Here is a 19,935-nt window from a genome sequence, read left to right on the forward strand (position 1 = left end):
ACCTCGACTTCTTTCTATATTGGCTATTCTATCCATTGTGCTGTTCATCTGTTGATAATCATCTTGTTCATCTACATCTATCATTCCCGTTTGCATTCGTAATCCAGCGCGATTATTAAATTACGTCTGTGCCGGTTGGCAAACGCCTCAAATTCAAGTCCTATCCTAACACTCTCATCTATTGAAATAGGCTTTCCCTGAAATATTGCCCACTCTAAATCTGCATCATTGAGAGAATCTATGAAACAGTCACGGGCAAGCTGCTCACGAACTTCCATAGGGGCAGTTGGATATGCTAACCGTGTTAACTTTTTGATGTCCTGGGCGAGTTCCGGAAGTGATTGGTTTTTTCTCGAGTTGTACTATTCATCTGCGCTCTATATAGTTTCGCCTGATTGCTCGGTTGAAATCTTGAAGCAAGGGCAGTGACTTAATGAGTGAAGCTTCTCCTGAGATCTGGTCTTAAGTCACTAAGAATAGCCTGTGCTGAACCCCGTAAACATGTTGCCAATTCTAGCGCTTTAGATATATTGTCCCAGCCATTAATTTCTGCTACCATCTCAAAATGTACAAGATAATCTTGCCAACCACTGGTTCCGTCGAAAGTTGCTGGTTTCTTATTGCTACTGTACGATTTATTATGCGAATTATTTCCTCTCATAACCCTGTTATCACCCCTATAATTATCTCCATAATCATTTGTCATACCATATGAACCCTGGCTAAACCCTTGATTATCGCGATAACCAAGTATATCCCCACCCGTAGGTACTGTCCTGAAAGACTCCCGTGCATGGCCAGTGCACTCCCTGGGATCTTCTGTACCTGTGTAGATCTTCCATGGGTTCCCCCGCATGCCTTCTGAAGGCACCGTGTGTGTCCATTTTGGACCCTGAGAGACTTCCTGTAAAACCTCTACCCCTGTGAAGTCCTTTGGAGCTCGCTCCTCTGAACGACTTGGGCTATAAAATCTAGGAAAAGACGCCCGTTGCCGGGTTAAACGCTGGTTCTCAACATCGCCTATTCCAGTATTTATGTGTATGTCTCCCCTTCCATGGGATACCTGCTGATTTATAGTTCGCTCACGAGCAACTAAACCAGCTGCGGCTTTTTCTCCATAAACCGCCCTGCCAGTAGGTTCATTGATCTGTATTGAATCTTCATTATAATAATCAGTTCTAGTATTTCCATAACTGGTTCCCGGTTTATTATATATACATCGTTGTTCTTGTCTTTCGTAGCAACCTTCTCCGGCTTTCTTTACCCGTATCTGTACCTCTCCTGTTGGTGTAGCATTGATGTATGGTTCTGAGGCAGATGCGGGGAGTCTTGGTCCCTGGGCATGACCTTGGGCTAACGGCTGCTCTAAGTCCAGCTGCAAATATTGAGGTTTCTCTGAAAAAGTCCGTGCATATGATTCTTCACAGTCCGACATTTTTAACGGCAATATTTATGTTTATGGAGATTGTATCCCACCGCTGCCACCAAATTGTAGCGGGTCGAGGATTGGTAGCGTTTCTTTACTGCCTGTTGCCTGGTTTATCGGATACTGTGACTGCTATGCGGAGGTCAATATATACTGCTAGACTTCTGGTAAACAGTTGTTTCACTAATCAACCAATATTCAGATCAACTGCCGCCGTGGTCTTGTTTGTATAGGTTACGATAGCAATAAGGGGGTGGGGTAGGTAGCCTAACTAGCTGTATAAATGGCGGTTTGGCGTTTCAATAAATACAAAGTCGTATCTCGAACTTAAAATGTGTAATTTAATAAGTTAGACTAACGAGTTATTCAGCATTACATATTTATATGATTTATATAATCAATAAGTTTAACAAATAACTGTTATAACAAGACTATGTTATATCTACAACTTTATACAAGAACGAAATATATAGTCAGTAACAACTGGTTACTTCTCTGGTACCTGTGATAGTTACAAAAGGGGGGAGTGGCTGGGGTAGCTCTGGTTCAATACGGGCAAGTGAACTGGACTGGTCATAACTAACAGTACTTAGTAAATCATCAAAGCATATAATCCTTACAGATCCTTACACATTTCAGCATAAATGGAAGACTTAAGTTAATATATTTAAGGAAATTTATCATGAGAAGAAATTAACAGTTTATAGTTAAAAATTACGGTTTCCGCGTTGTTCCGCAATCGGCGGTAATGTGTAAATATTCACAATGAACCTTCTTATTTAGCTAGCGTGATCCTAATATACCTTTGTAATAAAAAGATCTAGAATAAATAATAATAATAATCCTCAAAATCCTAAAATATTAGAACCTAACCTTAATAAAATAACTGGATATATAAATTCTATATTTCTGCTAGTTTGTTTATAAATGAACAATATGGCTGCCCAGGAGGAACAAGACTGAATAAGAGAGAATGTCGCGCATGAATTTATAGTACACGACACACTTTGGACACGATTTTGGACACACTTTTGACGTTTCTAACGTCAAATGACGTAACGACACAAACTGCACTTTAAACATACGGGGACTATTATAAGAACCTTGTAAATAAACAATGGCGGCCCCCAGGGTTGAAGTCACCCGGTAATAAAAAGGGATAAAAGCTACATGTATGGGAGACTTATGATCGTTGATACCGGTATAACTACAACAAGGAACCAGAGAATCACGTTAGTTTTACGTGACTGTAAGTTAAATGTACAACTCGTACATAAAAATAGTAAATTATACACTGGTCACAAACATCATACAATTATAAAAATATATAGTCTTTAGATTTGTCCCCATTTCCTGTATCAATTGCCTTCCCATCTTTAATAGTATTTACATTTCATCACACAATATAAAGAACGTGATCCACAAAAGAAATGATCAAAAATGAATAATTTAGAATTATAAAACCGTAACAATACTAAACCCCTAACGGGAAGGATTGTGCCTGATGTTCATATGATGCAATCATAATCTTTCAGTCAGTTTAATTGAAGTCTGGAGCTGGCATGTCAGTTAACTGCTAGTAGTCTGTTGTTATTTATGTATTATTGTCATTTTGTTTATTTTCTTTGGTTACATCTTCTGACATCAGACTCGGACTTCTCTTGAACTGAATTTTAATGTGCGTATTGTTATGCGTTTACTTTTCTACATTGGTTAGAGGTATAGGGGGAGGGTTGAGATCTCACAAACATGTTTAACCCCGCCGCATTTTTGCGCCTGTCCCAAGTCAGGAGCCTCTGGCCTTTGTTAGTCTTGTATTATTTTAATTTTAGTTTCTTGTGTACAATTTGGAAATTAGTTTGGCGTTCATTATCACTGAACTAGTATATATTTGTTTAGGGGCCAGCTGAAGGACGCCTCCGGGTGCGGGAATTTCTCGCTACATTGAAGAACTGTTGGTGACCTTCTGCTGTTGTTTTTTTGTTTTTTTATTTGGTCGGGTTGTTGTCTCTTTGACACATTCCCCATTTCCATTCTCAATTTTACTATCTCGTGTAGTGCTTAAAGTTAATGGCTTTGCAATAAAAAGTTACTTATAAACTCAAATGTATCTCTCTATTGTTATACGTACAAACAGATGAAAATGACTAGTCAATCCGCAAAAAAAAAAAAGTTTCCATAAGAATACAGATAAAAATCTAACATTAAAAACCGAGCTCGCAACAGGAATATTAAGTTTTACCTTTGTCCGTCTACAGTGCGTACCGAAATTAGTTTCCGTACGCGTTCTCCAACTTTATAGTTTGCCTCAACCAAATGTTTTGAAACATTTATTATAAAAAAAAATTGGAGTTTTGTGGCGTCAATTTTACAATTCTAGAGTTATGCGTCTTTACAATTGGAAAAAAATGCTGAATTTTATGTTTCCGTTTTCTAACGCAAGTTTGCCGCAACCAAATGGTTGGATATTACATGCACAATGCTTATTACCACAATTATGATGGCATCACTTTTACCCTCTGGAGTTATTCCCCTATACACATTGATGGAAACATTGCTGAATGTTTCGTTTCCCTTCTCTCTAACTTAAGATTGCCTCACTAAACGTTATGAATCTTATACATAATAATTATTACCACAATACACAGATCAAATTTGAATTTTCAGTGTCACTTTTACTGTTCTTGAGTTATGTCCCTGTATATAATGTTGTATGCAAGCGGGTATAATCTGTGTCACATGAACACATTCTCCATTTATTATATTATATAAAAATAAGGAGATGTGGTATTTATTATTGCCAATGAGACTACTATTCACCAAAGTTCAAATTCAGTGGATGCAAGCCATTATAGACAACCGTACGAAAAAAGCCCAGATTTTTCTCATTGATCATATGAACAGTTGTTATAGCAATATCGTATGAATACGAAGTTGAAACAAGAACACATTAAAAATTCTGATCAGTAACTTTATTTTTATTAAAAAATAATTCGCAATCAATTAAACTTTTACTTTAAACAAACCAAATATGGCATTTCATATATTATCTTTCTCTGCGAAATATGAGATGCCTCGCTTAACCTGTTTATCATGTGCACAGTTTTTAGGAATAGACTACACCTTATTATTTGATTTTTCATCATGCTCTTGATCCTCTTCTTGTATTTCGTGAAGTTCTGTTTTTTGTCCTTGTTTGTGATTAATATCCGCCCATTCTTGTACCTCACCTTTAGCCAAAATAATGTAAGCAACAGCACCCACACAATACACAGCAGCGGCTATGTAAAATGCTATCCGCCATTCCTCTGGTTTTTTCTGAAAATTTAATTTATAACTATCTTTGTATCATATTTATCATTTATAGTGCATATTTGCAATAAAACATTCTATCTTAGTAAATTATAAAGCTCAAAGGTCAAATTATTAAAACAAAAATTTGATTCAACTTTAATTTCATATTTTTAATTAATGTCTCTCCCAAAAGTTAATATTGTTATATCGTGTCAGTCTGTATTGTTTTTTTGTTTATTTGCAACATAACTTCCGATCTGAATCTCTTTTGGGTTTGCTTGATGCGCAATATTACAGGCACACTAGTTATTTTTATAGATACATAATTGTTTGTTTTGTTTGATGTTTGTTTTAAACCCGAAAACCATCACTAATATTGCAAGACGAAAGTTTCTGGTTGTTAACCATCGTTTTATTTTCCCATAACATTAAAAGGAAGAATTTGCATTGCAAAATATGTCAGAAACTTATCATTCTCAGGTGCTATTTAGCATTTTTCCTCAGAAGATATTAAGTTTTTTTTCCAATTCAATTCAATATTTTATTTAAGTCTCATCTCTCAATAATATATAATACAACATTACATTAAATGTAAAAATATATAAATATAAAAAGAGAACCATTCTGTACAGACTTACAAGAGACATAACATATGGACAAACATAATCTTTACAATTACTAACTTATTTAATATTTGCACCTAACTTACATTTTGAGTAATTGCCCCAACAACATAAGGAGCAATAATCCCTGGTACACTAGCTCCCATATTGGTGATTCCAAATAACGTTCCTGCAAACTTTGGTGCAATATCACCGTGATTAATGAAAAAGGAACTAAATTGAAAACCACAAAACGCCATAGACAATGTGAGTAGCACGACCGCTTCTGTTTGTTTAAAACAGTCCATATATCCTAGTATTACAAGAAAAATGGCGGGAACAAACATACCTGCAATAAATAATAGAAACTATCAGGATAAAATAAAGCTCTTATTCGCTGACATTTTTAATGCTAAAATATGGCCAGGTAAACGTTATTTTGGTGGTATTTCTGTTTTCATGAAAGTTTCGCATGCATTTTGGAAACTCGTTCAATGGCATCCGAATATTGTAAAATCATAAGCATTCGACTTTTAGAGATGACATCGATTTTAAACTAGAATAGAGGTACACAGGTATAAGGGAACGACCAATTAACTTCGCCGGAAAGGGGGCGGGGTATGAGTTTTCCCTAAAAAAACATATTCTGATCCCCAATTTGATGGGAAAAAATATTGTGAACAAACAGATGACCAATAGAATATTCTGAATATAGATTTCCCCCAAAACCTTATAGTATTAAATTTAAAAGTAAAGGGTTATCAAAGGTACCAAGATTATAATTCAGTACGCCAGACGCGCGTTTCGTATACATAAGATTCATCAAAATAGTTATAATGCCAAACAAGTACAGAGTTGAAGAGCATTGAGGACCCAAAATTCCCAAAATGTGTGCCAAATACGGCTAAGGTAATCTAATTATCTATTCCTGGGATAAGAAAATCCTTAGTTTTTCGAAATATTCAAAGTTTTGTCATAGGAAATTTATTAAATAAAGATTATATGATTGATATTCATGTCAACACCGAAGTGCTGACAAGAACTTTTATTAAGAAGAACATATGACCAAGAGACTGAGGTTAACAGAACTAGACTCTTACCTATCGAACAACATAGTTTACGTGTAGCACCAATGGAAAGTATCTCTCTAGCTATGAAGAAATCGGCGAAAATTCCAGCAATTATTATAAAAACCCAAAATAACAAGTAGGGTATCATAGAAAACACTCCGTTCTGAAATAAAAAAAAATCAAAACATATATCAAGAAACACATTATTAGTAATTGGATGCTCTAATGAGAATAAACTACTGAGCTGTGAGCTATCTATGTTCCGATGTCATATAATTTGTAAATACTGTCTCATTTATACATCGGGAAGAAATTTTCAAAGGTGTCCGCGGGTCTCCCGACGGTCTGTAAAGCAATGGTGTTAAACAGTTGTGAATTTTGAAAATCAAATATAAAGTTTTTACACATATTCCAATTTGTATTTTGTATGATGTTTGTATTATATTTCATTTTAGTTTTCTTTCTTTTTCTATGTTACATGTATGTATTGTTTAAGTTTAGAGCTTTACATGTCACTCAGGCTATTTAAAGACTATGAGAAACTCGAACACAAAGTATGCGCCAAACCAGTGATAAGTTTAATTTTGAACTGAAATGTTCAAAATAAAGCAATAATTTTAATAAAAGTAATGAAATGTATGACTTTTATTCTACTTACCGACTTAATATCAAACTTTAAAACTTCTTTCATATATGTAGGCATTTGCGTCAACAACATATAAGCACCATAGTTACCACACGCATTAGCTATAAGTATTGCCCACATAGCACCAGACGTCAAAATACTTTTCCAAGGTTTCGCTGTATGCTATATGAAAAAAAATCAAGATAACAACAATTAGTCTTAAACTACAGAGACATGCTATTTTGGTACTTCCGTTAAATAAAGTACGTAGTTTGACTGTTACACTTACAGTTTGTCTGAAAAACAATCTGTTCATGGCAGAACTTTGGTTGTGACTCCCTTAAGTGAAGTTAAGCTTAGATGGTTTTGTTTAATCTTTACAGAACCAAGTGTGTCGATTATCTTTTCATTCGCATACTACTATCTCGTCTTACTAATGATGTCCATTTCTTTTTCGATTGTCAATAACTTTTTTGTTTAAACTTTGCACATTATCATCTCGTTTTCGTAAATAGTATGCCGATTACTTTTTTGTTTGCACACTAGAATCTGGTCATCAGAGTGTCAGTGGCGGATCCAGAAATTTTCATAAGTGGGGGCCCACTGACTGACCTAAGAGGGGGCCCGCTCCAGTCACGCTTCAGTGACTCCCTACATACGCAACCAAATTTTTTCCCAAAAATAGGGGGACCCGGGCCCCCTGCCCCCCTAAATCTGCCAACATGTGTGTCGATTATTTCTTCGTTTGCACATTAGTATCTCGTCATACCATGTGTGTCGATTATTTCTTCGTTTGCACATTAGTTTATCGTCAAACCATGTGTGTCGATTATTTCTTCGTTTGCACATTAGTATCTCGTCATACCATGTGTGTTGATTATTTCTTCGTTTGCACACTATTAAATCGTCATACTAAATGTGTCGATTATTTCTTCGTTTGCACATTAGTATCTCGTCATACCATGTGTGTCGATTATTTCTTCGTTTGCACATTAGTATCTCGTCATACCATGTGTGTCGATTATTTCTTCGTTTGCACATTAGTATCTCGTCATACCATGTGTGTCGATTATTTCTTCGTTTGCACATTAGTATCTCGTCATACCATGTGTGTCGATTATTTCTTCGTTTGCACACTATTAAATCGTCATACTAAATGTGTCGATTACTTGTTCGTTTGCACACTAGTATCTCGTCTTACCACGTATGTCAATTACTTTTTCGTTGGCACACTTATATCTCGTCTCACCAATTGTGTCAATTACTTTTTTGTTTGCACACTAGTATCTCGTCTTAAGATTTGTGTCAATTATTTTTTCGTTTGTACACTAGCATCTCGTTATCTTACCAAGTGGGTCAATTACTGTTTCGTTTGCACACTACTGTCTCTTCCTACCAAGTGGGCCGGTTACTTTTTCGATTGCACATTAGCATCTCGTCTTACCAAGTGAGTCGGTTACTTTTTTCGTTTCTTCACTATTATCACATTGTCTTACCAAGTGTTTCGATTACTTTTACATATTTTTTATCTTACCGTATGAAGATGCTGATCATCTGGATCTTCGTCGTCGCCAAGGGAATGCAATATATATTTCTTTTCTATATCTGTTATACCTGGCATTTCCTCGGGAGAATCTCGAACAAAAACTATCCATACAATACACCATACAAATGATACAGCACCTTATTATGAAGAAGGAAATGTCAATTACAAAAAGAGTATCTATAAACAGACAATAATATACATTGACACTAAACACAAAAAATCAAATTGCAACCAAAGTTTGTATGAAGAAATATAAACTGCACATGCAAAGAGATTAATATTTGAAATATGTATACTACTACATTAGTTACATTCAATATTGCAGTCTTCGACAAATATTGAATTTACGCATCCGAATCTTCCTGCTACAGATACAAAAAAATGTTTGAAGCTAAATCTTAAAGACGAGACAAGAGAAACATTCGATGCACTTTTCTTGATTTACCTTTATAAGGAAAGCTCACAGTCAAATTTAAGTTTTGAAAGCAAAAGATGATTTTAAGTATATGAAATGGAAGAAATAAAAACAAAAGATTCACTTGTTCTGTATAAAACAAAACAAACAAACACACATTTGTTTTTAAAGAATTCGAAACAGTGTTTGCCATATATTTGCAACTTTTGAAGCAAATAATGATTTTGTTAATCAAGCTATATAAGCATAATTTCTAAGACTGAAAATACCTTTTAAATTATTCCTCCGATTGATAAAATTGAAACAGGTTGTCATAACTATTGTTAGGAACTTGCTTTGATTACGTTCAAAACGTAACAATAACAAAAAGAAGTTTTTGTAACGTTGGACACTAATTCGCAACATGCTAATGCTAAGGTGAGTAAGGTACTGGTCCTATTATATAAGACTTCGAACTTTCCGAAGTTTCAACATAGAGAATAAAAAAAAATATTCGATAAAAACGTTGAATGCAAATAACAGACAATAGACAATATTTTATTGGCACAAACGCATTTACAATAAATGGTAATGACCGAATGGATAAACAATTTGCTATACATGGTAGTAACCTCCGAAGTCTTATATTATAGGTCTAGGTAAGGAACCGATTAATTACTAACGTAACAATTATATTTGTGTAGAATTCACGCCTATATAATAAAATTATAGCACATTTAGTTTGACTTTCTCACCTAAAACATAATATATCGAAGGCCATCCACCATCAAAGCCGTAGGCACACAATAAACTACCAATGGGGAAAGCTAGGGCATTTCCAAGCTGGCATCCTGTAAAAATACGTCATAGTTAAAGGCTCTACGTAAATGAATTGATAACATTTGACAAACTAAATTTCAGATGGCTTTATTTCAACCTATCCCCTTAAGTTTTAAAATATTTCACTGTGTAGTGTAGTTTGGTACATGAAGATATTTGCAAGTAGGCCAATCAAAATCAAACGATTGCTTGTCCATTTTTCCATCTAATTAGAATCATCCATCTCGCTGAAAATGCACCAGCTATTATATATTAGGGATGTTTGAGTGAATGAAAAACATTTAAAATAAATGGTGCTTATAATTTTATTGAAATCTGAAATAGGCGTGAATAGTAACGGTCTTTAAACTTATTTAAATTAGATATAAATCTACCCGTAATAATCCAGAACATTGGAAAAACAAATTAAACGAACATACTAGTAACAGAACATACAGTATAAATAATAAATAGCAATTTCCGATACGGCTGTATTAGTTGTCAAAGGTATCAGGATTATAATTTAGTACGCCAGACGCGCGTTTCGTCTACATAAGACTCATCAGTGACGCTCATATAAAAAAAAGTTATAAACCAAACAAATACAAAGTTGAAGGGCATTGAGGATCCAAAAATTCCAAAAAGTTGCGCTAAATACGGCTGAGGTAATCTATGCCTGGGATAAGAAAATCCTTAGTTTTTCGAAAAATTCAAAGTTGTGTATTAAATATTTCTTGCAGCTACTGACAGAAGCTTAATATATTGGCGGCTGTACTTATGAGAGATAATTAAATACCATTATATACACAAGCGTCATGAAAATTAAAGGTAGACACGATCTTATAATCGTGTTTTGATATAAGAATTTGAGAATCATGTTAAATCTCCAAAAACATACCAGACGCAATAATTAAACAACTATTATAGCATATTATCAGTTATCAGTAATTCAATTCACGTTAATTGCATCAGAACTATAGTAGAAAGTTTATAATGGAGCTATGATAGTATGCCTGCGTTTTTCTGTTGAAATTTACCGTTAATCCTTTACCTCCAAATGAAAATCCCACTAATCTACTTCTTTCTTCCGGAGGAGACCATTTTGCCCACAAAACCTGTGCCCCGGGATACATAGTTGCCTGAAGTATGCCATGAAAAATAAGATTATTGTTTTTTATATATAAAAAAAACCAAAACATTACAATATAATAAGTGCAAGTATTTGTATACAAATACAGAAAAAAAGTCGATGTAAAAAGTAATCTATTGCATAAATTAATTCACCAGTTGCAAACGTTATCACAGCACATCTGTGATTTATTTATTCAAAAAGTATTACTTGTTGAAAATTGTTCGATTTTTTGTGAAAAGTTTGCCCTTATCTATCTTTGCCTTTTTCTTAATCACTGCGGAATGGTTTAGAGTTGTCTCAGAGGCTATTATACAAAAAAAATATCTATTCTTTAGTTTATACAAAGTTATTTGTAAAGAGAACCACCACCACTTAATCATAATGTATGTTTTAGTTTATTTGTTTGTTTGTAAGCATACGTCTATAGAACAGTCAATTGCATGATTTTCATCGTAAATAGTCTAAAGTTGTGTTTTCGGAACATCAAGATTAGTGACAAGTCACATACTCAAAAAAGGTGCCAAGATAAAAACATATTTGACCAGGTGGCTAGTTTTCAGAATGCTGTTTTCTCATCAAAAACATAGATTTAAGGGAACTTTACTGCATGCAATTAAATGATTTTAAAAATATCGAATTTGAAAATTGAATATAGACACGGTCTTAATAAATACCAAATTCACATTTTTAAAAAGGGTGCTGAATATTTTCATCATTTCCCGCAAGACAGATTTGATACAATTCATGACCGCTTTGTGATATGGTTAGATTTTCAAAAATATATTCACTTGCACAGGAAATGTATGTTTGCCACTGGAATACATTTAATAGTTGTTTTTCCATGTATTATATCAATATTCTAACCTGTGTGTCGTTACTTTTGTTAAGTAGAGAAGGAGTTAATTGTAGAAAAAAATGGCGTTCACTTTTTTTCAATATACGCGGAATATCCTACTCTCTACATTGCCGTCGTTAAGAAACGCAAGAGAAAATTGTACTTACTTCGCCCACACCAATAAATACTCTACAAACAGTTAGAAGATATGGACTTATTCTGGCACATATAGGTGTAAGTAGTGTTAGTGTTGATACTAGTATCATTCCTATTGAAATAATAAGCCGAGGTCCAAATCTTTCTGCCAACCATCCTCCAGGAATCTGTAGAAAGGTGTAACCCCAGAAAAATGCACCAAGTATCACACCTTGCAGTTGTTTGTCCCAGAAAAATTCTCCCTTCTAAAGAATAGGATAGAAATAAAACAATACCAACAGCTGTGGAAATGACTATGACGACGAGTTACAGAGCTCCATTACTATATGTATGGATAACACAAAATAGTCTCACTATCTGTTTACATCATATTTCACATAGTATAATTCAGAGACACTACTTTAGTTAGTGTTACCAATAATATATTTGTCATATGTTGAAATAAGTTTTTAGTCATTTACTATACTTCTTTATAATTTGTCAGTCTTTTTTTTTTTGGTCATATAACTCTTCTCAACTGTATCGGTTTATTCATTCTGGACTTTCATGTTTTCTGCTCTAAGTGTTCCTGATCATGCTGATGAAGGTAAATCCATAATAGCGATTCGGACCTATACAATTTTTCACGTGTTGTTTTCATTTTTTTTGTCTGTATTATTTTATGGTTACCTGTAAAGCCTAATTTAAAAATAAACCTCAGACACCAGTCAACACTGACAATTTGGTACCGGTAATTCGTTGATTTTTCATATACATTAAATGAAATGGAAAGTAAGTATTTCTTCATATTTTATAAACGTATTCAGGATAGGGATTATTTATTTGCTTTAATAAGAAGAAAACAAAATGAAAGCAACACTTTATGAATTACGACTAAAGTGCTTTTCTTAATTTACATTCATTAGGAATAGTCAATGCCAAATAATTCAAAGCCTAGAATCAGTTGAAGTTTTAAGTTGTGATTCTAGTATTATAAGAAGCAGGTTTGACAAGCTATAAAACCAGGTTCAATCCACCATTTTGTTCTTAAAATGTTCTCTTCTAATAAAGCGATATGGCAGTTGTAATCTACAGGCCTTTTCTATGAATGTTGGTGTTTGCTTTTGTTTTACTTCAGTGTTCTGTTGTTCCGTTGTTTTCCTCCTATAGTTCATGAGTATCCCTCAGTTTTGAGTTTGTTACCCGGATTTGTTTATTAATCGAATTATGACGATTGAACAACGATATACTACTGTTGCCTTTATAGATTGTTTTCATATTTCTTTAACAAAATAATTACTGTTACATGTATTTTTTTGAAAACGAATAAAGGTAATCAGAAAACCTAATGGGTTTAACTCGTATATCACTTATTGTATTGATTCTAGGTTTTAATTTTGTAAATTGCAACTAAATACAATCATGAATATTTGAAAGCTGAGAGGGGGATCAATATCCAATACAACTATGTAACATTGTTTTTTTGTTCTGTTGCAGTGAATATACACATGTGTTTATGATAATTCTCAGAATCACCAATTCACGACACGTATTGATATCAACAATCCACATTTGATGGTATTACTATATTTTTAATTTTTGAATTACTGCATTTATGCACAGCTCTGAATTATTTAATTTAGGACAATGGTCAAATAAATTATTATGGGGATGCCATTCTCCGTAATGCCGAAAGAGAATACCATCAAAGTGCATTTTCAGCAACATCTAGTCTGAGAATGATAACATATCACAAAAAGGCACATTTCTTAATAGAGGCACATAGACCTATGACTGACATTTAAAGTATATAGTAATTTGTAATTAAGTAGCAATATATGTATTGACCCCATGTGTTTTATAATGTTTTATGTTCATTTTCTATATTTAAGTGATAAAGGATGTTATTTCTCATGCCGTATACGGGACAGCAGCTAATATTTGGAAATGTATCATTTTCCAAAGTTTCGTATTTGGTAGGCCTTTTGTACGATATATTTTTTGTTTCGTTTTGTTTTCAAAATCTACATAATACATATTAGATCCACAATCAGTATTAACAGTGGATAATTTGTTTTATTTATGGCCTGTGATAATAACCTCCCATCTTCGCTAGCCAAGGGTTACGATCCACTTACCTCCTGAAGAATAAAGTGAATCGTAACCCTTGGCTAGCGAAGATGATTACCTCTTAGCAACCCGATTTGGTAGCTTGTGTGATCATTCATCTTTCAGGAAGCGGATTATGATAGGTTAAGAGCTAATTTCCTTATGTTTTTAGAATTAAGACTTCGGTTAGCTTGCTTGCTTTGTTTGTATAGATGTTTACTCAATCATTGTATTTAAGATTGACATCTGTAAACTGTACGAGCATTTGGAAATTAGCTCTAAAACTTTGACAAAGTACAACCGAATTGAATTGAATTTTTTGTCTTAGCAAAATTCTAAACTTGATACGTCATGAGAAGAAAAAAAAAGACTAGGATACAATGAATATTTACTAGACATATGCTGTATCGTCTTCAGTTTTTGTATGGTATATTTTAATTGTCTTTTTCTTGATGTTTTGCTAAACGAGTCAATCAAGTCGCAAATAAATAGCTTTCATAATGGGCAAAAGATCTGTTATTTTTGTTTTTTTATTTTATTTTTGGAATCAGTTTGTTTGACTTAGTTAAACAAAAAACAAAAATTTTAAATGAAAAAAGTAAACAATCAAGAAATTCGAATTTTTTAATGCGAAATATTGGACAAAGTCACATGCGTGTCCTTACCAAATACATTATACATCCATATTCCAAAACGAAAATACATGTGTCGCTATTTGATGACATTTAAAGTGACTTTGTAGTTGTACTCACCAGAGTTGATGTTGACAGTGCCACTGGGCACTGTTTGGTTGTACTTCTCATGATCACTGTACTTGTTTCGTCCTCGGAATGTGTATATAAAGTTCCATTAGAAGTAAAGTTAGAACTTATATTGTATATAAATGAACTATTGTCGAGTGTTTGGCCCTTGTTCGTAGAATGTCCATGTTTTACCATACAAACAATTGCTATACTGAGATTTACCCGTTGAGCATAAAGACAGAAAAATCCACAAAAGCATACTACAGATAAACATAAACGTTTAGATGTCCACCATGGAACTGAAAAGGAAATAAAAACATATCCTTCAAATTGAACTAATTCGTAAAGTGACATGACGGAAAAGACTTTTATTGTTGGTTTTATTTTTGCTTGCCAAAGAAGATAATCATTGTATGAAACAAATTTTATAGATATTTATCTTTTTTACGAATCGATGTTTTTTCGTCATGTTATTTTTTAGTTTTTTTTAATATAAATTCATTTCTATCTTCATAGAATTTCAAAGAAGGAGAGATTCAAGTTATAATATAATTCAAATTGTATAGTATGCTCACGATGCGTATACTATCATATTGTTGATATCCAATATTATATATTTTACTGGCAATATGAGGTATTTGAGGCCAATAAATCTTCCAGACAATATGTCGTATTTTTATGTTTGTATTATTTGCTTAAATTTAACACTTTTCTATACATTTATTAACCTTCACATTAGCACACATATTTAAAAAGACTCGCCAAGCTATAATCATATGACAAATAAAGTAAAACATGCTGGGTTTTTTTTTTGGTTCGTTCGATTCAATTTTATATGTTACTATTTGTCATTTGTCACTTGTCACTTCTGTATTATGTTGAAATTATATACTTTAAAAAATAGCAGTGAACCTTGTTTTTCTTCACTTGATAAAATAAAATTGAGAATGGAAATGGGGAATGTGTTTAAGAGACAACAACCCATAGAAAACACAACAGCAGAAGGAAGTAACAAAACGTGTAGACAAATTAATTTTCAGCTTCTTAAATTCAGTAAAATTTGATTAAAAAGTGGAAATAGTAGACATTTATAGCTAAATCCAATTTGTCATTGTCAAAGCAAAATGAGACAGAGACAATTTGCGGAATTTGATACAATAAAGGTAAAAACTGACTCTCTAACTTCGAAAAGAAATAGGCGTTTACAATACATCAACTACACACAAAATCAATACTGCTAGAAAATAATATAAGACGAGAAAAAAAAATAAAAAAAAAATAAATGAAAACGAACATTCCATTAACAACATCTATAATGACAGCTTTAGGGTCTTACTCCTTCTGGCATAGTGTTCCTCGGCTGTAAAATACGATTTGATAAATTAAAAAGTAATAAAATAAAGAGTGGTATGTAAAATATCTTCATAATTCTAAGTTAATTGTGGAGGCTATCATCACTAGAAAGGGTTTTACTGCCGGGCAATAGAAGTGCAGGGCAAACCATACTTATACACTCCATTCAACTTTTTGGTCTTTTAGAATATAATCTTTGGTCTTGACAAGAAGATACATAATAGTATTACTGACAGAACGAAAATTATTAATAGGCGATGTTCTAGGTTAACGCATTTTGGAAAAAAGAGATTATATTGATATAAAAAAGCGATGTTATGGGTTACTACATTTTAAAACAAGAGGCTCTTAAGAGACTGAATCGTACAATTCCATTTCCTTTGCTAAACTTTTTCATCAATGATTATTTTTGGTTTTCAATATATAATAATGAGTGCCTTAAAAATGCCATTTTAATATTTTTGTATCTGTCATATTTTCTTCAAAAGCAAATAAATGCATTTTACCATTATGTTCCATTTATGTTTATTGACATAAAGTAAGCAAACTAGATAAATAAAAACGCCTTCCAAAACCAATAACAACAACAAGATAAACAAATTTAAAAAAAAAAACTGTCTTTAAATGATAATATAACTCCTATAGGGGTCATTGACAATTTTGGTCAATGAAACTTATTTGTAAATGTTTTTTGCAGAACATTGATGTTGTTTACAGTTTATCTTTATCTATAATAATATTCAAGTTGATAACCGAAAACTGCAGAATTCCTTCTAAAATCATCAATTCATGGACAATAACCTAAAAATCAGAAACCAAATTTGGCTAATAATTTCATTCAGACTTTATCCTAATGTATATTTTAACTTCTTGTCTATAGATATAGGAAGATGTGGTGTGAGTGCCGATGAGAAAACTTTCCATCCAAATAACAATTTAAAAAAAAAAGTAAACCATTAAAGGTCAATGTACGGCCTTCAACACGGAGCCTTGGCTCACACCGAACAACAAGCTATAAAGTGCCCCAAAATTACTAGTGTAAAACCATTCAAACGGGGAAACCAACGGTCTAATCAATATAATAAACGACAACTACTGTACATCAGATTCCTGAATTAGAACAGGTGCAAACATTTGCAGCTGGATTAAACGTTTTAATGGTACCAGACCTTCTCCCTTTTTCTGACACAATAGCGTAACATCACAACATAGAAAAACACATGATAAAATATCAATTGGAAGGCTTAACTCAATCAAAAAACGTAAATAAATACACTTTGAACGAATAAATTTGATCTGCGATATCTAAATGCAAATGCACAGTTAATAAGATATTAGGGGAAAACATGCAAGGTCAAAAAGCAAACAAACTAGTCCAAACAAAGCCATGGCAAAACACCACTGCGAAATATTTAACCCTTCGATTATCACTTTTGAAAAAAACGGGTTTTAATAGTTTTGGTCATGTTAACTTTTTTTGAAGATCTTTAATAATTCGCTGTACATTTTTGTTGTTTACAGGTTTTCTTTATTTTTAATCAGATTTAAGATAATAACCAAAAACTGACAAATTTCCTTGAAATTACAAATTCAATGGCAGTAACCCACCAATGGGTTGTTCGATTCGTAAGAAAATATCAGGTCTAATAGGTCTTGCCCTTTTGAACATATTAACCCAATGTCAGATTGCTCTTAATGCTTTAGTTTTCGAGATATTAGCAAAAAACTGCATTTGACCCCCAATATTCTATGTCTAGCCATTGCGGCCATGTTTGATAATGGATCAAGACTTCGGATACACTTTATATAAACTAGATACCACAAGGAACATTCATCAAAGTTTGAAGGTATTTGGCCCAGTAATTTCAGAGAAGATGCTTGAAAAAGTTTACGCCGACGACGGACGACGACAAGGCAGACGAGAGACAACGGATGACGACGGTCGCTGATGGCATAAGCTCACGTCCCCGATGACCTAAAACGAGATGTTACTAAATTATTCGTCGATTAAACGCGAAGAAAAAGAAAAGTACCAGCCCCCGGATGTCAAGGAAAAAAGGTACCAACCTCCGGATATCCTTTATATCTTTAATTGCTTCCAAAATTTGTTTATCTGAATATGTTTTATCGTTTATTTATCAGGTTTCTCAACACGTGAATGGATTTGTGTTCGATAATACTTTTCCAATTACTTCACTTATTTGTTGATAAAAGTAAAGGTTTATAGTATGCACAATAATGAGATAGAAGTCCGATCTATTTCAATACGTTGGTAAATTTATATTTTTTTCAGTGAAATTAACTGTTGTTCAAAAACTATTGTCCATCTTAATATTTATCAATATACCCTTTATCATTATAATGTATTCAAGATCCAAAATATATTTAATGTTGAAAATGCCGATGATAGAGCTCAGGGTCAATCTCCGATCAAACTGATTTATTAACTATTTTACCTCCTTCTTTTGCTATCTCTATTTCTTTCTTTTCTTCAAGTATCATGGACTTAAAAGAATCACAGTGAGGTAGACCAAGACTCGACTGTCTTCTGTATGACAAACGACGATGAAGACTCCCGCTTCCGACACTCCGACCGCTGAGAACAGAATCATGACGAGTTCTACTGGCAACAGAATCATGACGACTTCGTTGGTTTTTGAGTAATCTTGCTTTGGGAGACCCAACGTCTCTAATATCTCGTTCTGGTGATTTTGTTGATTTTTCAGACATTCTGCTGAAAACAAACGTTTTAGGAGAAATGATAGAACTTTATTGGACAATAAACTAAATAAAAAAGTAAGTATCTCAAACATCTTGTAAAAGATGAAAACATAAATATAAATCGCAACATATTTTAGTGTGAAAAGTTAAAATACTGAACTCCGAGCTAAATTGGAAACGGAAGTTCCCTACATCAAATAGCAAAATTAAAAGCTCAAACACATCAAACGCATGGACAACAATTGGTGGTGTATTTACACTAACTTGGCTTGGGAAAAAATCGTACAATTTTTACTAAAGGCATTCGCGCTTGTAATTTTAGCTGTATTGTTTTGTTTAGGTATAGTCTTCTAGACAGACAAATCGTTCATATCTATCTTTCTATACATGTGGATTCCTAAAGTAATTGTTCATTTTGAGAACTAAAACAGTTTGAAGATTTGGATTTCTACATAATAACTCAAAATGAAGTATCGTATTTTTGTATTTCAAAAGCTTTAAACCAATATATACTAACAAATCCAGATTGTTTTACTTCAATATTTTGTTTTTAATTTAGTTTTCGCCAAAAAATTAAATAGAAGACTTAAAAAAAAGTATAAGAACAATGATACTTACTTTGTTCTCCAAATAAACTGAATTGAAATAACGCTTATACAATATGTAATACTTTCTTCAGAAATATCGTTAGATCATGTCGTCAGCACTTTTAAGTCAATCCCAACAATAATCAATAACAACAACTATAAATGTATTCGAACATATGTATTCCTATGTCTATCTATTGGTTTCATTAAAAAACACTTTCAGGACATTTACCATTAACAATCATTATTTGTTAAATGACATAAAATGCGATTATTTATAATCGATTAAATTCATCTTAACGAAAACGTTGATCGGAAACATGCATCAAGGTCAGTAAAAGGACACAACAACCTTCATGCCGAGACTGGAATCGATACGTGCAAGAATTTACCGATTTCATCAGATATTTAAAGCATCGATTGTTAATCAATGCAAACGAACTGCTCGCTGCAACAATAAAATATAACCTTTGCAGACTATTGTAATGCGCATTTGATTAGTGAACACGACCTTAACATCGTGTAAGTACATGCAATAATAGGA

The 19,935-nt window shown here is 33.1% G+C and overlaps 1 protein-coding gene across 2 annotated transcripts; it reads right to left on the bottom strand.

Moving 5' to 3' along the window:
* Positions 1-4,428: 4,428 nt before the first annotated feature.
* LOC134707040 (sialin-like) lies at positions 4,429-19,917 on the bottom strand. Of its 2 annotated transcripts, none has more exons than XM_063566520.1 (11): positions 19,423-19,917; positions 18,540-18,814; positions 14,740-15,029; positions 11,911-12,144; positions 10,828-10,915; positions 9,713-9,808; positions 8,552-8,700; positions 7,051-7,200; positions 6,423-6,555; positions 5,430-5,671; positions 4,429-4,744 (listed from the first exon to the last, which is right to left on the bottom strand). In XM_063566520.1, exons 2-11 carry the CDS (start codon positions 18,811-18,813, stop codon positions 4,544-4,546), a joined length of 1,857 nt encoding a protein of 618 aa, XP_063422590.1. In that variant the 5' UTR covers position 18,814; positions 19,423-19,917; the 3' UTR covers positions 4,429-4,543. The 2 variants fall into 2 exon arrangements, with proteins under 2 accessions (XP_063422590.1, XP_063422589.1); XM_063566519.1 differs by having other exon boundaries at positions 18,540-18,817.
* Between the last annotated feature and the right edge of the window lie 18 nt (positions 19,918-19,935).

The sequence above is a fragment of the Mytilus trossulus genome, chromosome 2 (assembly GCF_036588685.1).
Source record: "Mytilus trossulus isolate FHL-02 chromosome 2, PNRI_Mtr1.1.1.hap1, whole genome shotgun sequence".
Lineage (NCBI taxonomy): Eukaryota > Metazoa > Mollusca > Bivalvia > Mytilida > Mytilidae > Mytilus > Mytilus trossulus.